The sequence below is a fragment of the Calidris pugnax genome, unplaced genomic scaffold (assembly GCF_001431845.1).
Source record: "Calidris pugnax isolate Ruff unplaced genomic scaffold, ASM143184v1 scaffold25, whole genome shotgun sequence".
In the NCBI taxonomy this organism is placed as follows: Eukaryota; Metazoa; Chordata; class Aves; order Charadriiformes; family Scolopacidae; genus Calidris; species Calidris pugnax.
The window spans coordinates 5,071,932-5,090,932 of record NW_015090805.1 but is presented as its reverse complement, the minus strand read 5'-3'; the positions used below and the strand labels follow the sequence as shown (position 1 = coordinate 5,090,932).

The following is a 19,001-nucleotide window of genomic DNA, read 5'->3' as shown; positions in this document are numbered from 1 at the left end:
CTCGTGATTCCATTCCTAGCTCATTTAGATTTTTCAATGTTTTAGGCACAAACCAGAAAAATCCAAAAAATCAGAAATATCTAAGGTTGAACAACACGCTCTCTTTCTTAAAAAAAATAAAAATAATAAAAAAATCTTTTGCATTACTTGCGTTTCAAACATTTTCAAGTTTCACTGTAACAATTCTACGTCTACCTTCAGCATCCTGACCCAGCTTTGCTATTATGGCTCATCTTGTGAGCGCTCAACACATCAGCAAGTCAGGCCGTAGGTACCTCATCTTGTTCACCCATAAAATACATAGATACCAGCTGCATCTCAAAGTTGTTACTTACAGGGCTTGCCTAGCATTACAAAAGAAACTCTTGCCTGAAGTTGAGGCAGAAAACAAATTCCTCCTCTTTGCTCCTTTACTCACTTAGCTCAGTTACCACACTCTCCAACACGGAGAAGAAATGACACCAGCAATCTCATGCCTGGCTTCCTCCTCTCCAGGCTGCCCTTGGAACAGAGCACTGCCCTTTCACAGGGCAGCTCTATCCAGGGAAAAAGCACCTGACACTGTAATTGAAGATGCAAATGTCTTCAGGCATTGTGTGGGGGCTAATTCAAGTTTGCAGGACAAACTTCCAGGGTTTTCCTAAATTTTGCCTACTTGACTTCCCAAATGTTTTAATACAGCTTTTTGGCATAGAAATCATAAAATTATGTATCGTGAGGTTCTGCTGAGGCTTTGGCAACAAAACACAGCTTGTAGGGTGGAGCTTAAGGTATTTGCTGCCAATATGAGAAGGCTGGAGCCTAGGAAGACGTAAGATTGCTTGCTAGAACCATGCAGTAAGATGAGACCCTCACATAGGAAGGAGGAAGAGACACGCATCGTGCATTGATTTCAAGGATGGATTGAAGAAAAACTAAAGATCTTTTCTACCTCATCTCTTGTGCAGTGCGAACACAGAGGTAACATGAACAAGGTTCAGGGAGCACATCACCGGATGGGAGGCAGGCAGTGACTGAAAGCAGCCTTCGGGACATGAGCTCCAACACAGAATCATAGAATCATATGGGGTTGGAAGGCACCTCTGGAGATCATCAAGTCCAACCCCCCTGCCGGAGTGGGTCTACCTAGAGCAGGTTGCACAGGATCTTGTCCAGGTGGTTTTTGAATGTCTCCAGAGAAGGAGACTCCACCACCTCTCTGGGCAGCCTGTTCCAGTGCTCTACCACTCTAACAGTGAAGAAGTTCCTCCTCATGTTTAGGTGGAACTTCTTATACTCAAGTTTGTGCCCATTTCCTCTTGTCCTGTCACTGGGCACCACTGAAAAAAGACCAGCACCGTCCTCCTGACACCCTCCCTTTAAGTATTTATAAGCATTGATCAGATCCCCCCTCAGCCTTCTTTTCTCTAGACTAAGAAGACCCAAGTTCCTCAATCTCTCTTCATAAGAGAGATTCTCCAGGCCCTTATCTTTGTGGCCCTTTGCTGTACCCTCTCCAGCAGTTCCCTGTCCTTCTGGAACTGAGGGGCCCAGAACTGGACACAGTACTCCAGATGGGGCCTCACCAGGGCAGAGTAGAGGGGCAGGATGACCTCCCTCAACCTGCTGGCCACACTCTTCTTGATGCACCCCAGGATGACACTGGCCTTCTTGGCCACAAGGGCACATTGCTGGCTCATGGTTGTCCACAAGAACTCGCAGGTCTTTTTCCTCAGAGCTGCTCTCCAGCAGGTCAGTCCCCAACCTGTACTGGTGCGTAAACGTCCACTGCTTTAGTGCTACAAAAGACTTGGGCTGCAAGAGGAACATCCAGGCTCATGCTTTTGTGCACAGTATCACTGTTTCTGCTGGTGGCAGAAAGGAGAAACCGTGCAGGAAGGAGAACCGGCACATCATGTCAAATACAGAAGGAACATAATGGGATAAAGAAGTCCTTGGGAAGCCAATCAGGGCATAATGTTTTCATGCTGGATTTTCAAAAGACTGCAAGAATTCTATTGCTCGAGAGGCATTGCAATGTATGTGACCACAACCTCCATAGGGAAGATGAAAGCACAGTAACGGCTATACTGCTGGTTTGGGCATTCAAACATGGAGGGTTTGAAACACATTCAAATGAAATCCACATTTATGGCTTGGACATCGCTTTCTAACCATGTCTTTACAGTCCTGTACTCATACACCCATGACCTGAACTGCACAAACACAGTTACAAGGTAAAAGCTAAGGAGCCTCCTTAAAGAGCGCTGTGATTCCAGACTGAAGAATTAGGTCAGGCACAATAACCTTTGAGTCAGAGCCTTTTAGGAAAGAGGGAACACGTCTGCCTACCAACTATATTCTGCAGCATGATAAAGCAGATTAGACTTGAGAAGAGGCCATGTCCTCGGTTTGGAAGACAACACTCTTCAGCAGAAGACAGCTCAGTGTTATCTGAAAAAAATATGGGTAGCAAGCAGCTTAGACGATGTGAAAACTGGAAAAAGAAAACTCTTGCGGTCTAATAGTTTACTCTATCTGGTTTCATAATTTGCATTTAGCCCAATATCTTAAGGAAATAAGTCCTGTACATGTACATTTCAGACATGCAGGCAAGAATGCGCTTCTTCCCTCAAAGCTTTTGAAGCCATCTGCCACATTTGACAAAAGTTTTAAGTTTATACGCTCCTACCGGTATTAAAAAAATCAGCAGCTGTTAGAAGCAAAGAAAATCTTATTGCAGACTCTTACTAGATACTGAAGAGTATAGGAAAAAAACCCAACAACCTACCAATGGTCAGATATGGAAAAATCTTCACCCAGTGCTCACATCTTAGGAGATACTTGGACATCATTAGTTGTGATGCTCTCAGAATTACTTAAGGGGGGGAATATAAGATACTTCATACATCAAATTATGGAAAAAGATTGGAGGAATTTTGAATTCATATATCTTCTTTCACTGCCCTATAGTACTTATGACATTTCAAATTTGTACAGCACAATCCAGCTGACACTGATGAGGAAGAGCCTTGGTGACCACACAGCGTGCACATACCCTGACCTATACAGTTTCACACCAGCAAAAAAAACCAACCACTGAACAGAGCTTGACCTCATCTGTCATGTAGATCACAGAAATATACCTGGATACACGGGGTGAAACCACTAGCTTGACAGTATCCAACAAAAAAAGCACCACATCCTACGTAAACATTTCCAGCTCTGGAGAGCTATCACACCCTCTGAAGCAAGAATAATTAGCTTTGGAGCGTTCTGCCAATACACCCATTCTCAGTCTTTCCAATTTCATCTTCCCAGTTGCTAGAGTGTTTTGTTTGTCACTTTTGTTCAAGGTGTTTAAGTGTATTCTCACACCTCAGCATAAACCCAGGCAGTAATAACTGAATTATACTTCAATGGATAACCATTTGAAACATTGCATGAGTAATAAAACCAATACTAGAATATATTTACAGTTCCTATAAGAGCCTGCATATTTATTATTAAAGGTATTTCTTGTTATGGACTTTATTTATTATGAACCAAACACATTCAGCACGGAAGAAAATGGTGGAGCCAACGTGCAACTCTTTCAGACCAACAGAATCCTCAGCTCAGATCACACATACGAACAGGTTTTAATTAAAATATTGCACAGAAATGGAAACAAAAAAAAAAACCCCTGAAAAAAAAAAGGAACCATGTCCTGCATTTCGTGCTTGAGACTTTGTTCCAAAATACAGTACCACTCAAAGCAACAGCTGCTTGCTTATCTGTAATTAAATTTAAATCAATGTCATAACCGATACGCAACTTGATATCCACATCAAGAATATTCTACTACTGGTGAAATTGCAGTAACAGTGCACAGTTAAAAATTTCCAAAGCCAGAGGTTTTAGTGCTGAAGCCAGGGGTTACTTGCTTCAGTGGATGTTGACTAAGCTGATCACTTTCAAACCTGACAGGATGATAGTTGTGTTAAAGAGTACACTGTTCAAAGATGTCCGTGGGGCATCCACTGTAAGACAAAGTTAAACTTAGTAGAGAAGTTTGAAGCCGTTATTCCTTTGTTCCAAAAGGATAAGCTACATGCAATTTAAAGATCTGTGTGCAGTTACACCACCAGTGAATTACCTGGTAACAACAGAAATACTATCTTTAACAACCTTTTCTTAAACAGAATGTTAAATTAAACAGAGGATATACACAAATCAGAATTACAATCCTAATAAATATTTTAAACACACAGTTGAAATTGTTAGCAACTTTCAGATAACTTTTGAGACACTTTAAAACTTCAATTTTTACTTTCTTCTAAAAATCACACCCTCTGCATAAGAGACCTTGTACTATCCCTACCGTTGCCAGCAATTCAGAGTTTGAAAGTGGACAGATGAAATCTATTTGCCCCGGCAAATCCAGCTGAACCACCCCGTTTCACCGGGAGAGGTGCCCACCACCATCAGAGATCTGACAGCAGGGAATGCTCCCACGTCTCCGTGGCACCTGATCAAGGTCTGAAGCTGCAACTGCCCACAAAGGCAGGCACTGCCAAGGGGAGCTGCAGCATCTCCCTGTGGGCACACCTCTCCTCCTGCCAGATCTGCAGGCAGTGGCACCCTGAACGCCCGTGACAATCTACTCCCTCAATCCAAGTCACAACCCGACCACGCAGGTCGAAACAGCTCCACATTCCTGGCTCCTACTCAATTTGTAAAGCCAGCTTAAGATTATTTTCCACTAGTAAGTCTTTTAAAGGTATTGACCATGTTTAACTTACTGTATTTTGTATCACCACATGTAAGAAAACCCATGTGCACACAGATATATATGTATCATTCATACATACAGACACACAAAGTTATACGTATGTAGAAAGACACAGAGCATATTTTCTCTACCACAGACAAGTCTTTTAAGAGGATCGAATGTTAGGAAAACTTTTGTATTTAAAAAAAAAATAAATAAAAAATAGGTGTTCTCATTAGATATAAACAGAATTCCTTAACTTCGTTTCCTTTTACATATAAAAAGTATACATTTAGAAAAGACAATCCCTTGACAAGGGGAAAAAGAAGTTGTTCATATTCAAATGTCTTTCCTAAAATCGCTCCAGAAGGAAGTCTCCCAAGACATACAGAAGAAATGTATTTGTTTGTAGTGATGAATTTGAACGTAACAAAAATGAGTGCAGAAGTAAAAATCTACTGGAATTTATTCCACTTTTAAGGAAACAACTATAATTCCAAACTGTCCTTTACAGAAGAAACTGGAGTTTACGAAAGTGCGGTCTGCGTCATAAATGTCCTCTTCAGATATAGATATTATTGTGAATTTCATTGGTTGTCAGTAACTTCTTCAAAATCTTTGTGCTTTCAGACACGTCCTAGGAAAAGGAAGACAGATGATCAGCATTAGCTACATTGTTGGTAACAAAACAAAACAAAAAAGCCCCACTGTCCTCCAGTCCAGTTTTCATTACTCTGAATTTGTTTGATTAAAATATTAAATTTGAGCAAAACTCAGATCTTCTGAATGAAGCTATCTGGAGCTCCTAATGAATTTACAGTTCAACCATAGAATGGGATTTGTTGTGTTCCTCCTTGCTTGTATATATGAGAGGAAGGAACTTGGCTGTTGCTTTCCTTCAGAGTTTAAACATTTATGTACTAGTCTGTTAGACTTATTTAGCAGTCCACTATAAGCTCTAAGGAAAACTAACTTGCAATTCCCACATTTAAAGTTGAAATAAGTACTTCAGTACACACAAACCTCTTCTGTCATTTTATATGTAAGTTCAATTGGCAAACTTGAGGAGAGTGTTTTGAACCAACTATATACTTCAATCAAAAAAGTTTCAGAAAGAAGCAAAACATTCACTTTAGTAGCTATAATACCGTGATCTCAGAGCTGCTTAATGAGTGCAAAAGTGTTATGAATCATCTTTAGAAATTCAGTCTTTTAATTCCAGAAAGAAGTTATAGGTCAAAATAAATTTCTTAAGAAGCTTTCTGTATTGCACAAGACAGACAGACGTACAGCTAGAACAGAGCCATCTTGCATATAGATGTAGAATATTAAAAAAATTCATAATTTAAAGGTTTTAACACAGACACCTCCAAATAAAACTGCATCTTAAAATAATCACATGAAATTACTCCCTGACATACTAATACCACTAAACCAGCCTGAAAAGTCAAAATGAAGTTTTGAGGGAAGCTGTAGATTCATTATTTTTAAGCAACTTATAAACACCTGTAAATATTTACAGCAAGTACTATACCAGAAATCATTGTGCTCTGTCAATAATGGCTGTGCATTTCTATACATTACATACATCAGTCTTTTCAGGTGGAATCCTCATGGGGCACAGCAGAATGCAAGGGATGAAAACCAGACCAAAACAGACCAAACCTCTCAATTATATTTAAATACAAAATTTTACCTTGACTAAACTCTTCAGGATTTTAGAAGAAAGCAGAGGCTTGAATGCTTCAATTGTAACTGTGTCCAGTTTGATGACATCAGTGTAGCACTGATACAACACTGCAGGAATCTGCCATACTTGACAATAACTTAAAACTAAATACAAGTCAAAAGAAAATATGTGTTACATTCAGCAGAGAAGGAATCTTAGTTCTGTGTATAAAAATCACATTTGTTTTGGCCAGAACTTCAAAAGCATGAAAGTTTATAAATTAATTACTCAGGATTCTGACTGCTAGACCAGCCATCCCTCATTCCTCAGGTACACAAGAAAATAAACCAGCAAAAATTAGTAAAATGCAGTTGGTATTTCTTCCTGGCAAATACCTTAACTGGAAATGATATATTATTGGTAAACAAAAATAATATGAGCTTCTGTAAAAAAAAAGAAAAAACAACAAAAAAACCTCAACCAAAACACACCACCACCCCCAAACCAACCAAACATAAGAACTCAAAACAAAATGCAAACAAAATAAACTTTTTCTAGAAAAAACATCCACTATTAGCTCCTGCCAGACAATTTCTTCCTCACTAATTTGGTACTATAATGAAAAGTGTCAGGTTTTTATTACATTACATAATAAAACCAAATCAAACTTTTAGATGAGGTCAGTCGGTAGCACTGTGCAAACCTACTTTATCTGTAATACACAGAAAGGACTTTACAAGCCTCAGTTTGGATGCGCAGGTGAAAATAACTCTTAATAAAACATACTTAGTTCCTAAGTAAAATGCCCCAAAATCCCCAATATACTTTGTGAGGTTATACTGAAGAATTTTCTAGTACTGATGTCCCACACATAAGGGGTAAAAGGATTTGTTAGTAGTTTTGAAATTCGTCCCTATTTTACAAGGCAACATGTAAGATGTCAAACTGTTAGGAAATAATTTTCAAAAAGCTAAACTTGTTAGCCAGTTCACATAATTAAGTAAAAATTCTAATTGCAATGGGATGCTCTTCAAAGTGAACTTTGTGTTGCCACCGGCAGCCTTATAAATAATTGGAAAATTATTTATAAATATTGCAAAATACCAGCAGCAGGAAGGTCCCGCACAATGTTGGGTTGCTCCAGCAGCGGGCAGCAGACCTGCTCTTTGAACTCTTTTGTCTTCAAGGCTTTCAGAAATGGAGACGGAAGTGTTAAAGTGGATTCCTGAGTTTTGTAATCAGCTACAGGACACGTTGAAAGAATGGTTACTTGCAAGCCCTCCTTCTGCATACAGCCAAACACCTGAAATAAAAAGGTTAATACATAAGAAAAAAATATCTTCTCACCGTAACAGCATAAAACCGCAAACATTCACTTCAATTTCAGTGCAGATGGCAAATGGCAGTTTATTTCAGGTTTGCAGGACTAACTTAAATTTGAATCTCAATCTTGAGGTAGAAGTTTCACATGCATTGCTCTTGGGATGGAGATTAAAAAAAAAACCTAACAAAAGAACAGCTAATTTTTTATAATGCTAATTTTATTTTATTTACTAAGCATGTTCATTTTCCTGAGAAGCTTTAGGCTTTCAGCACTTTCTATTCACCTGCAAATATATTGACACTTACTATTTTTACTAACGGTGATCGCAGAAAGAAAAAGGACTCCAAATAAAACCAGGATGCTTATGACAGGAAGGCACCTTGCTAAGCTGCAAGACATTTGAAATTGAAATTGTGCTCCTCAGATGTTCTACAGTTCTTTAGAAGAGTCTTCATTTTAAATACTCAGATTTTATTTATGTTCAAATTGAATTGAGAATTAAGGAAGAGAACCTTATTTTTTCCACAATTTTCCTCAAATTCAAAGGAACAAGTTTCAAAAACATGATACAAAACATACTTCTGGGTCCACTGGATGCTGTCACTGAACACCAACAAGCTGCACAGCTTTCCATTGTTTCTAAGGAATGTATGAAAAAACGAAGAGAAGCACGAAAAACCTGCACCATCCCTTTACACTGTCCTCTTCAGATTTATGATCAGTAAGGAAACAGGGAGTTTGGTAAACATTACAGAAACTCGGCTGTTTCTGTATATGGTACCAATCAGAGAAGGGAAGCCGACTGCTCCCTCACATTAGCGCGTTATCAGTGTAATACAGAACTGACATAATTTTTCAGAAGCACATATATTTTCAATTTACAGTGTATTTACTTTGTTGGAAACTCTGGCTGGTGTGCATTACTGTGAAAATTTAGTCTGTATGTTCTCATTCTGTCAGTGATCCCTTACTGAAAAAAAAAAAAAACATACTGAGATAAAAATCTGACTCGGGAAGACTGTGAAGATGGTCAGTGAATCACAATTTACAAAGCATAGAGAACAGGTCTGTAACTCACATTATAAGCTGGAGATCACCAGCACAATATTCTTACATTTAAAAATACCACTAACAACAAGGACTAAAAATACTCAAGAACATTGACTTGGTAAAACTGTGCACTCCTACTGTTCATAAACACCCACATTTGAAATAACACATATGCGCAAACAGCTGGAAAAACACAGAGAGGACAGCAAAACCACAAGCATCTTTCTTTTGCAATCCCTATTTAAATGAAGTGCAAAAATGCGTGGAATACAGCAAAACCAATATGTTTTAGGACTTAGGATTCCTAACCTTTGAAGTGAACCGTAACTCCCCACCAGTGAACTAAGTGAATTAAACTCTTCAAGAAGCCACGGAACTACACAAGGCTAGTTTTTCTACAAACTTGGGTATGAAATCCCTGAAACCACTTGGTGAAGTTACTCTGGTTTTCCATCCTCTTTGCCTTCCTGTAACCCCTCTGGCTCCCTCACACCGAGGTGCTTCTCTGTTCTCCCTCGCAGCCAAGAAACCCTTCTCACGTACTGGTGGGGCCCGCTGGCAGTCTAGACTGAGCAGGTATCACTTGCTGAGCACTTGCTCTCAGCAGGCACACTGCTTTTTCTGTTGTCTCGCTCTTTTTTTAACTTTTAGCCACAGCCTTACACAACCTTCAGCGTAACATAAAAGCTTCCAAATCTCTGCTTGTTCATCAGATCAGCAGAGAGTTAAAGGAAGGCAGGTTAGCCAACAGACAGCAAGACAAAATACTTCCTTGAGGCCAAGCAGTGACCCAAATCCATAAAAGAAATCAACAGCAAGAACATTCTCCCTGTGACTTTGTCTGATTAAAATCAACATGATGATGCTCGGAGGGACCTGAATGATCCAGCAGCATTCATGTACCTGAATGATGCTGGGGTAAGGCACTTGGCATACTACATCTATGAACAAATGGGACAGGTACTACTTTGAAGGCACCTTCCTCTAGAGTTCCTCCTTGTGAAAGGAACAGAACACAGCCACTAGTAAAGATACCATCCATCGCGAGTTTCCTAACAGGTTTGTCTGGTGTTCCTTTGGCAGCCATACAAATGCAGTTATGTTGTTATTTTTAAGGAAGTATCCTTCCAGAGCTGAAATGCAGCTGAATTAAGCCATTGAAAATTTAAGTGAAAGAGGAAAATGGTTTGGGAAGTAGTGAAGTGCAACAAAATTGAAAGCGTCTGAAAGAAGTGACTGCACAAAGTTGGTATGTTACAGCACATAACTGTAGGAAGTTATGCCTAGAAAGGAATTTCACAAAAACTGCAGATAGTAAATTTTTTTCCATTTGTTAAATACTTAAGAACAGAAAGCCACAGGGAAAGCAGTTATTTACAGTGCTGTCATGCTTAAGAGTATCAGAGAGGAAGAGGCACTTGCACCACGCTGAAGATCCCCACTCCTAAGATTTCATTGCTGTCCTGGTTTCAGCAGCGACAGAGTTAACTTTCCTTCTAGTAGCTGCTGCGTTTTGGATTTAGTAGGAGAATAATGTTGATAACAGGTATTGTTTTAGCTGTTGCTAAGTAAAGTTTACATTAGCCAATGATTTCTTCATTGTCCCATAAAAGCTGAGAGGGAGCATAGACAGGACAAGCTGGTCAAAGGAACACTCCATACCATAGATGTCATTCTCAGTATATAAATGGGGGTTGGCCAGGAAGCAGGGATCTGTGATGGGCAATCGATCACTGGGTGGCGAAAGCGACTTGCACTTTATCACTTTATTTTGTATATTCTTTTACTGATATTATCATTATTTTCCTCTTCCGTTACTGTTCTATTAAACTATCTCAACCCAAAAGGGTTTTTTTCCCCACCTTTTCTTCATCTTCTCCCTACCCTACTGGGGGTGTGCGTGTGTAACGAAGGAGCAGCTGCATGGCCCTTGTTGCTGGCTGGGGGTAAACCACGGCAATTGCTCAATTTGTTGTTTTGCCAGTTTTACCTTTTCAAGCCACTGGAACTGTTGATCCTCAGCAACGTAGCAACTGCACTGGCACAACAAAACCTTAAAGGAAAAAATGTTGCGTAAGTAGCAGTTTAGAGAGCACAACAAACAGCTCATAATCACGTGTAAAGATGATGTGACTGCAGCCAACAACTCGTTCGGTTCTCTTGAGCTTCCTCAACTCTATTTCAAGAACTTTTCCATTCCCAACTGATGTGAAGCCATCAGGCTGTCATACATCATCTCTGTAATTAACTTCACACGCCAGAACTTCAAATAGTTTTAGTGAGCATAACGGCCCTTTGGATTTTTCATTAACCCAGAATACTACAGCCTTAATGTTTTACTTGCTCTGGGCAAGGTAGGGGTGGATGAAGGTTGCTCTCTTTTTCAGAAAGCTAAAATACAGTGGAATTTGTGTACAAGTCACTTACTGTTGGATCTGATATCAGTCGGTAGAACAAACAGAAAGAATCTGTTGGGAGGACATTTGTTGTGCTGGATGTTCGACACCACTCATTCCACAGCTTCACAACTCCAACTACTTCCCAACATACAGAATCCAGAATATAAGAAGACAGGAAAGCTGCAAGAACGAATAAATACTGTTAATTTATAAAGAATAAAATCTCTGTTCTACAAATAAATACCTGAATTAGACTATTTCTTTGCAATCTCAAGTTAAAAAAAAAAAAAAGTAGTAAACTTATCAACATACTGACCAAAGCCAGCAAAGCCCAAGAATGTGAGTAATCTCACCTTATCAAGACTTAAATTGATAAAGAGCAGTTCTACATACAAAGATCCTAATAATACATGGTTTTAATAGTAGGGAATTATGTCAAATGGTCAACGTTGATTCCTTTAGTATACACTAAGTATGCAAACATTAAGTCTACTATTTCTTGATGTACCAGATATAACTGATTTCTATAAAAAGAAAGAAAATAAAATTCCCTCAACCAGCAAGAAGAACTATTACACTGGCTCTAGGAAGCAGAGACAAGAGTATGCATGACTTAGTAGCAAAAAGAGATCCTAAATTAAACATTCATAGATCAAATTTCTGTCAAAAGTTACTGTAAAGAGAAGACAGATCTAAAATATCTGTATCTATTTTTCGATATCTATTTTTCAAGGAAAAGCTCAAACAACTTTGCTAACTTGTTTTTCCTTTATCTTAGATATCATCTAAATATCATCTAGACGTGACCTAAACATAAGGAAGAATTAAAACTTCCTTATATCCTCAGAGGGAAAGAGCTAGTAAAAAACTCAAGACCTTGGTAAAAAATATGTGCAGGAAGGGCAGAGGGTGTTTCAAGACTCCGGGCTTAACAAGTAAATAACTACCTCAAAAGAAGGCGTTTTGAACAAGTGGGGAATTAAATTGTGAAAACTGACGTGAACTGATCTTTTACAAAATAAAAATAATAATAATTAAAAAAACACAAAACCAAATCACTGTTCATTATCAATTAACAAAATTACAACTTATGAACCCATAATTTTACATCTTTGTCAGATCTCTATTTCAAAACACTAGATTGCACTAAGCACCTCGGTACTATTAGAAGGAACACTTTTGCCAATTAACAAACAATCCAGGGGAGCCTACCAAACAAAAGTCAGACACAGAAAAAAAGGGGGGCTGTCACCAAAACATACTGCGCTTCCGTCCTTCAACTGAAAACATGTCACGATCAGCCAGAAGAAATAAGCAGCTGTAACAAAAACTGTTTTATAGGCGCAGACTATGGCTTTTCTCAGAACAGCTCAGCTGCCTCAGGGTTAAAATTTGGCTCCCTAAAGGAAGAGATGGACACCCTTAAGGGCTGTTCTTACAGCAGAGACAAGACAGCGTCCTGGCAGACTTACGCTTCCTTCCAGCCTCCCACCTTCTCAAATTGAGCCATTTTAGAGCCTCAGAGGGTTGGGTTTTGCTCTTCGCATCGCCTACCTGCAGCGTTACGTCCTATGGCCACTATGAATTTAGAGCACACGAAGGGCTCGCCAGCGGAGCTTTCCGTAGACGCGCCCGACTTCAAGGTCCAGAGGATATCGATCTCCCTGGAAAACAAAACAAAACATAAAGGCAGAAGGCTGTGGAGCAGCGCTCCCCCCCTCACCCACCCGCCTCGGCCCAGGGCCCGGCCCCGGCCGCCCCGGGGTCCGTGGGGGAGGCCGCACCGCAGCGGCGAAGAGAGTGCCGGGGTTAGGCCCCCGTAGGGCCGCTTACCTTTTCTTCTCCAGCTCCAGGCGGATCTCCCGGTCCTCGGGCGTCTCCTCCCGGGCCTCCTCATCATCGTCCACCCCGGCGCGGGACGGGGCCACCACCACTTCCCCGAAAAAGGTCGCCATGGCCGCCGCCCGGCCGCTCACCGCGCCTGCGCCCACAGGCGCTGCGCTCCGCTCCGCCTACCCACGCCATCCCGCCGGGCCCCGGGACATCTCCCGCCGGCTGACACCGGGTGCGTGCGTGTGTGTTTCTGCTCAGCACCCCCGGACCCGCTGAGCGGCTTCTCCCGGCCTCCGAGCAGGCCGCGTCCCTCCGGAGAGAGGAGCGGGGCGGAGGCGGGGGACAGGGCAGGGCCCCTGGGACATGGCGGAGATGTGCAAATAAGAGTACAGCTCCGTGAGGACAGGGTTATGTAGAGCTGTACTTTGGTCCACTTCTGCACACACAGCATAACAGTCTTTAATAGTTTGTCCCGCTCCGCCCCCGAGCCCACTCACCGTCCCAGGTTCTGGTTTTGCTTCAAAGCAAACAAACCACCCCAGCTGACAAGCGCGTCACATGAAACAGCTTTATTTAAAGATATTACTTTTACAGGTCTACGACATCACTTTACCTCCCTGAGTACAGCTAGACCAAATAAAGAATGCTGACTGATTAAAATTGCCAGGAAGATGGAAGAACTGCTTTCTGCAAGGCTTAAAAGAGCCAGTTCTGATAACAGGAAGCATATTCATTTAAATATTTTTTTTTTCTTAAATAAAAATTAAAACTCTCAGAGGGTGAAAAACTCCCTTTCCAGATTAATCATTTCTCCTCCTACTGGCTCTTTTGGACCTGTGTGTACAAAATAGGAAATAAAAAATAGCATTTGCTTTGCTTAGAACATAAAGTGTTAGGGTCCCTCTGCCAGCAATTCCCTCTGGGATACACAGAGACCAGAACGTTCTCCTGGCTTTCAGGGATCACCATGACCATGCATGAGTGTGGTACAGCAGAGAATACGGCAGCTGGAAACGGGCGAGAGAGAAAAGCATCTTTTTAAATCTAAACCTGAATTGGAAATACAAATCTACCAGTTCAATCTTAGCTGTTTAAACTTCAGGTTAATAAAAACTCTGACGTTCACTTAAGAGCTATTAGACCACCATTTATTCCTATACTGGAGGTGATACTCCATCGAATATTGATCAGAAGCAGCCACCGAACAATGCATTCAGTTTATGGATAATATAAAAATATCGATTGACCTACTCTCTTTTTAACAATGTTGCCCCTAAAAGGCAAGATACACAAAGCCACCTCCAAGTTTCATAACTAAACACAACTGTGCTCATATTTGAGAAACCAACTTAAAGAAATGAGATAAGCATGTACCTTGACTTTACAAAATTCTACTGTACTGTATTAAGGACTATGCTCCAAATAAAATTCCTGGGGCAAGAATGATATAAACTAGGTTTATTTTTTGACTTCATATAGAAGTTTTAAGGGAGGGAGGGAAAAAAAAGAAAAGTATTTCTCTATACTAAGATAACATTCTAGATACCAAAATAATGTGATGGTAAATCCACCTTTTGGCACATAACATCAGCAACATTGGTGGAGAAGCAGTTGTCACCGGCCGCTGGCAGGCAGCGTGTGGGACTCCCTTATCCAGCACCTCACTTGTGCAAATGCACAAGCAGTTCTGGCATTGATGACTGGGATAATGCAGCTACACTTACTTTTTTTTCCCAGCCCCAAACCCTTGCAGATACTACTACCAGTCCAATCTTCTGGAAAACTAATTCTCAATCTTAATTTCAGTTGAAATGAGCTGGGTTAGGATAAATCTCATATTCTAACACATCTACTGAACAGCGAGATCAGGAATCTTTAAGTCTTACTAAGTGTGAGAAAGGGACCCAGCAGAGCAGAGGGAGGAAACAGAGTGGGGAAGGAGCAGATCACCAGGCTCCTGGTGGAAGCGATGGTGGGGCTTCCCCCAGCAGAGCTCCAGGAAAAAGCAAGCTGTTGAGTCGAGAGGTGCATTGCCAACCAAGAATTTACACATTTTTCCTGGAGAAATTTTCTCTTATTTTCTATGCAAGAATTATTTCTTGTCCACAACAGCCACCTCAAATATTTCAAAAATAGGAAATGTACGGCAATAATCAAGAAACTGATAAGGTTTAATCAATGAGAATTCTAACATAAAAGCACTTAAAAGTTTAAATATGGAAGAACAACAGAAATGTAGCAAAAAGGCCTGGAATGTAAGGATCCTGCACCTCAAGCTTGTCACGCATAAAGAAAACAGAACAAGTGTTTTGTTTGTTTTTCTGTTTTATAAAGAAAACACACAAAACCCCTTAGGCCCAAGAGTTCACCTGCAATTTCATATTCTTAAGTTTACAGTATAGAAGTCACATTAATGATGATAGTACTACCTGTCAGCATTAACCCTCTCTTCACCAGCACCAATATGCCTTTTTAATTGGCAAATAGGCTTTTTCACTGGCTACTGGTTCTAGTTACACGTTACCAATAATGGAAGTACAGAACATTTAACATCCGTACTAATACAAGTTGTAAAGTTATTAGCCTAGTGACCGCTCATTACTCTTTTGATGCAATGCTAGCATCCGCCAGATTTTATAGTGTATAATATTATTTATAAGCCTGTTACTATTGTATATCATTTCATACAGCATTAGAGAAGTTTGAAATCTGTTCTTGAATGTTGTATGACCTAGGTAGTATTCCATTGCAGCACCCATAACAATAATACTCAACATACTGCTATTAACCTGTTGTGCAGTGTTTTAACTTTTTTTTTTTTTTTAACTCTTGTTATATGTAATAAAATACCAGTAAAGACAAAAAATTGCCCCTATAATGAGGCACATTTTGGCATCTGTGCTAAATGCTGCTACATGTGCAGGCAAGTGCAAGTCAAAATATGAAAAGGAGAAAGTCATCATCTAATCACATTCATAACTTTTTCATAGAAAAATATAAATATATTCCCTGAAATGTAGGACAAAGAAGAGCCAGCATCCATCATGAGTTCTAGTGCTATTACCATTAAAAAAAAAAAAAAAAAAAAAAAAAAGGTGGGCTGGCTTTTCTTTTTAAGGTTACGTTTTGCAATCTACATCATCTAAACCTCTGTCATCGTCGTCCTCGTCGCAATCGTTATATCTCACAGTCCGTCTACCGCAGTTCCGAGTTCTTATCTTAGAACGCCGATTGGCTCTTCTATATTTGGTGTAGTCCAAATCTTCAGAGTCATTTTCTTGGTTGGGTTTCCAACGTTTCCTTCGCTGGGGTCTTCTGGAAGGCTTCAGTGAGCTGGAATTCGTAATTTCTTTTCTAACGATTTCTAATTTCCTTTTTCTCTTTCTTGTTTCCGTGGCATCACTATAGACACTGTTATCAGTTTCAGAGTCAGAATCAGATGAACAATTGAAACTGGCTTTTGAACTTCCCGCAGTCCCAGGTGCTTCTACATTCTCTGATAGTGAGCTTCTTTCATCTTTCTCTCCCCCGGGTTCAGATTCTGCTGTTTCTTTGAAGTCATCTGATAATTTTGATCTTTTGCAAGAAGCTCTAGATTTTTTATTTACAACTTCTCTGACATTTTTAGTTTTGTGTTTAGCTACGTCAGCATCTACCTCCTCTTCAGAGTTGCTTGTATGATGGTTGTGGGCTGAAGTTGACTGACTAGAACTTTCCCACTTTCTCCCGTTTTCCGCCTTGTGGTTTGTGGAATTCTCCTCTGAAGAGTCATATTCCAGATTTGTAAGAGCTGTAGCACAGACTCTTTTGCGTGCCGGTTTGTGGTTATCATCGTTCTGCTTTCCAGTCACTACTATCTCTGCCTCAGAATCTGATTTTTCATTCTCAGACTCACTAATGTATTTTCTTTTAGGAGCAGACGATTCAGGGCAGGAAAGTTTTTTTCTGCCAGAAAGCTGTTCTTTCTCATTTTCAGACTTCAAGGAAGCATCTACCTCCGAGCTGCCAATCAGTTTCTTCCTGGATGCTGCAGACACATTGCCATGAAGCTGCCTTCTGTTCTTTTTCACTGTGCAAAAGCTTTCTGAGCTTGATAATTCTTCCTTTGTATCACTCATTATCTTAATCTTATTAGCTGCCAAGGTGGCACATCTGCGTGGATTCTTCTTCTCGGTCACATTAGACAGCTTTATGTGTTTCTTGTAGTTAATGATACATGTCCTGCTCCTGAGCACTTTTCCACTTTGTCCAGTCTCCTCAGATGTTGATTCTACAAAATAAAGATTTAAAAGTTCTTTTTAATAACTTACATTCCTGAGATAATTAGTTTATTAAGCACAAACACTACCGCCTTTAATAAAATTTTTTTTTTATTTTAACTGTTATGTGCAATTTACCTTAAGCCTTTACTAAAAACACAGTCAGACAGTCCCAGGCACACATCTAGCTCTCAGAATTACTCTTTTGCTTTGAGGTAATGAAAGGGTTTGAAAGTAATGATCTAAGATCACTCTAGTAACTAGCTTAGAAACTACAAATTACATAACTTAGCAAACAAATGCTTTCATATTACTAATACTTTTATTGTTACAAGCTATCATTTTCTTAGTAGAATGAACTTTCAAAATGAATTATTATAGATTTTAGACCTTTTTAATCTAAAAAAAATATAGTATTTTATGTAGACATGAGCCCTAGATGGATTTCACAATTTTAGAATTGTTTCACATACATAGAGAACATTTAAACAGTTTTCCAGAGAGATAGGTGCTGTGGTGTTTACAGATGCATATTTTGAGAAAATAAAAGCTTTTATCATCATAAACAGGTTATGTGTATTTTCAAAGTTTCAGCAGCTAATTCATAAGATGGAATGCAAGACTAAAGGATAAAGGAATCCAGCCTTTCTGCCTAGCAGAATATTAAATCTCTACTTTGCATACAAAATCTTAAATTGGGAGCAAATTTGTATAAAGCTCATCCTATGTTTTAATTAAAGCTTAATGAAACTACACAATGAACATCCTAAATTAAATGCTACAAAGGTACAAATAGATTGCATAGGCAGGAAGAGGGAGGATTACACAAATTCCACTTCCCACAAAAACTGAGAGAGCATTTATAAGAACAGCACCAAGATACAAAGGCCTTGTCCATCAAGTTTTTACCATTGTGACAAGTTGTCCTGGAGTTCATGGCATCGAACGCAGACCTGGAAGTCCAGGCTGCAATACCGGGTAGGCATATCCAGCCATATCTCCAGAGGCAGCTCATCTGCAGGGCGTACTACACTACACCAAGTATTTCCCAACCCCTATTGACTAGCTATGCACTTTATGTGAAAACCTGGCTTTACTTTGTTCTGTAATTTGTTTTCTTTTTTATTAAATATATAAAAAACCATGCTATATGCTATGTATCTATAATATATAATATACAATATGATATATGCTGGTTTAGATATTAAAATATGCCATATTTTATGTGTAATGTAAACATATTATATATATTTTCAAAATAACCAAAGCAAGGTTTCCACATAAATAGCTTAGCTATGTATACATAGTTATAGAGAGAGCGAATATACACTTATTTGAAAACAGATATAATATAAATACATATATGCCTAAATAAAAGTATGCACATACTCCAGGAGTACCTAACAATAACTTTTAGAAGTACAAACAACTTTAGCTTCCTATTTACAGTTAGCTATCAGCCTCTTTAGAAAAGAGCACCACACGCATCAATTTGGCAAACGTTTATGTGAAAACCTGGCTTTACTTTGTTCTGTAATTTGTTTTCTTTTTTATTAAATATATAAAAAACCATGCTATATGCTATGTATCTATAATATATAAAATACAATATACAATATGATATATGCTGGTTTAGATATTAAAATATGCCATATTTTATGTGTAATGTAAACATATTATATATATTTTCAAAATAACCAAATGCCATATTTTATGTGTAATGTAAACATATTCT

At 39.3% G+C, this 19,001-nt stretch overlaps 2 protein-coding genes across 2 annotated transcripts in view; both read right to left on the bottom strand.

The window, feature by feature from the left end:
• Positions 1-5,172: 5,172 nt before the first annotated feature.
• Positions 5,173-13,169, bottom strand: PSMG1 (proteasome (prosome, macropain) assembly chaperone 1). Its single transcript, XM_014938271.1, has 7 exons — positions 13,008-13,169; positions 12,729-12,838; positions 11,203-11,354; positions 10,766-10,828; positions 7,506-7,704; positions 6,429-6,565; positions 5,173-5,369 (listed from the first exon to the last, which is right to left on the bottom strand). The coding sequence occupies exons 1-7, from the start codon at positions 13,127-13,129 to the stop codon at positions 5,295-5,297; spliced, it is 858 nt and encodes a 285-aa protein (XP_014793757.1). The 5' UTR covers positions 13,130-13,169; the 3' UTR covers positions 5,173-5,294.
• A 392-nt stretch (positions 13,170-13,561) lies between these two features.
• Positions 13,562-19,001, bottom strand: part of BRWD1 (bromodomain and WD repeat domain containing 1) — a 55,051-nt gene continuing 49,611 nt past the window's right edge. Inside the window, exon 41 of the mRNA XM_014938200.1 lies at positions 13,562-17,277. Coding sequence (XP_014793686.1) covers positions 16,127-17,277 — 1,151 coding nt within the window. The 3' untranslated portion in view covers positions 13,562-16,126. The remainder of the gene's footprint in view (positions 17,278-19,001) is intronic.

Coding starts and splice junctions, on each gene's coding strand:
- PSMG1 (XM_014938271.1), bottom strand. CDS start 13,129: ATGGCGACCTTTTTCGGGGAAGTGGTGGTGGCCCCGTCCCGCGCCGGG. Junction 10,829..11,202: donor GACTGATATCAGATCCAACA/GTAAGTGACTTG, acceptor TTTTCCTTTAAG/GTTTTGTTGTGCCAGTGCAG. Junction 6,566..7,505: donor GCGGGACCTTCCTGCTGCTG/GTATTTTGCAAT, acceptor ACTTGTATTTAG/TTTTAAGTTATTGTCAAGTA.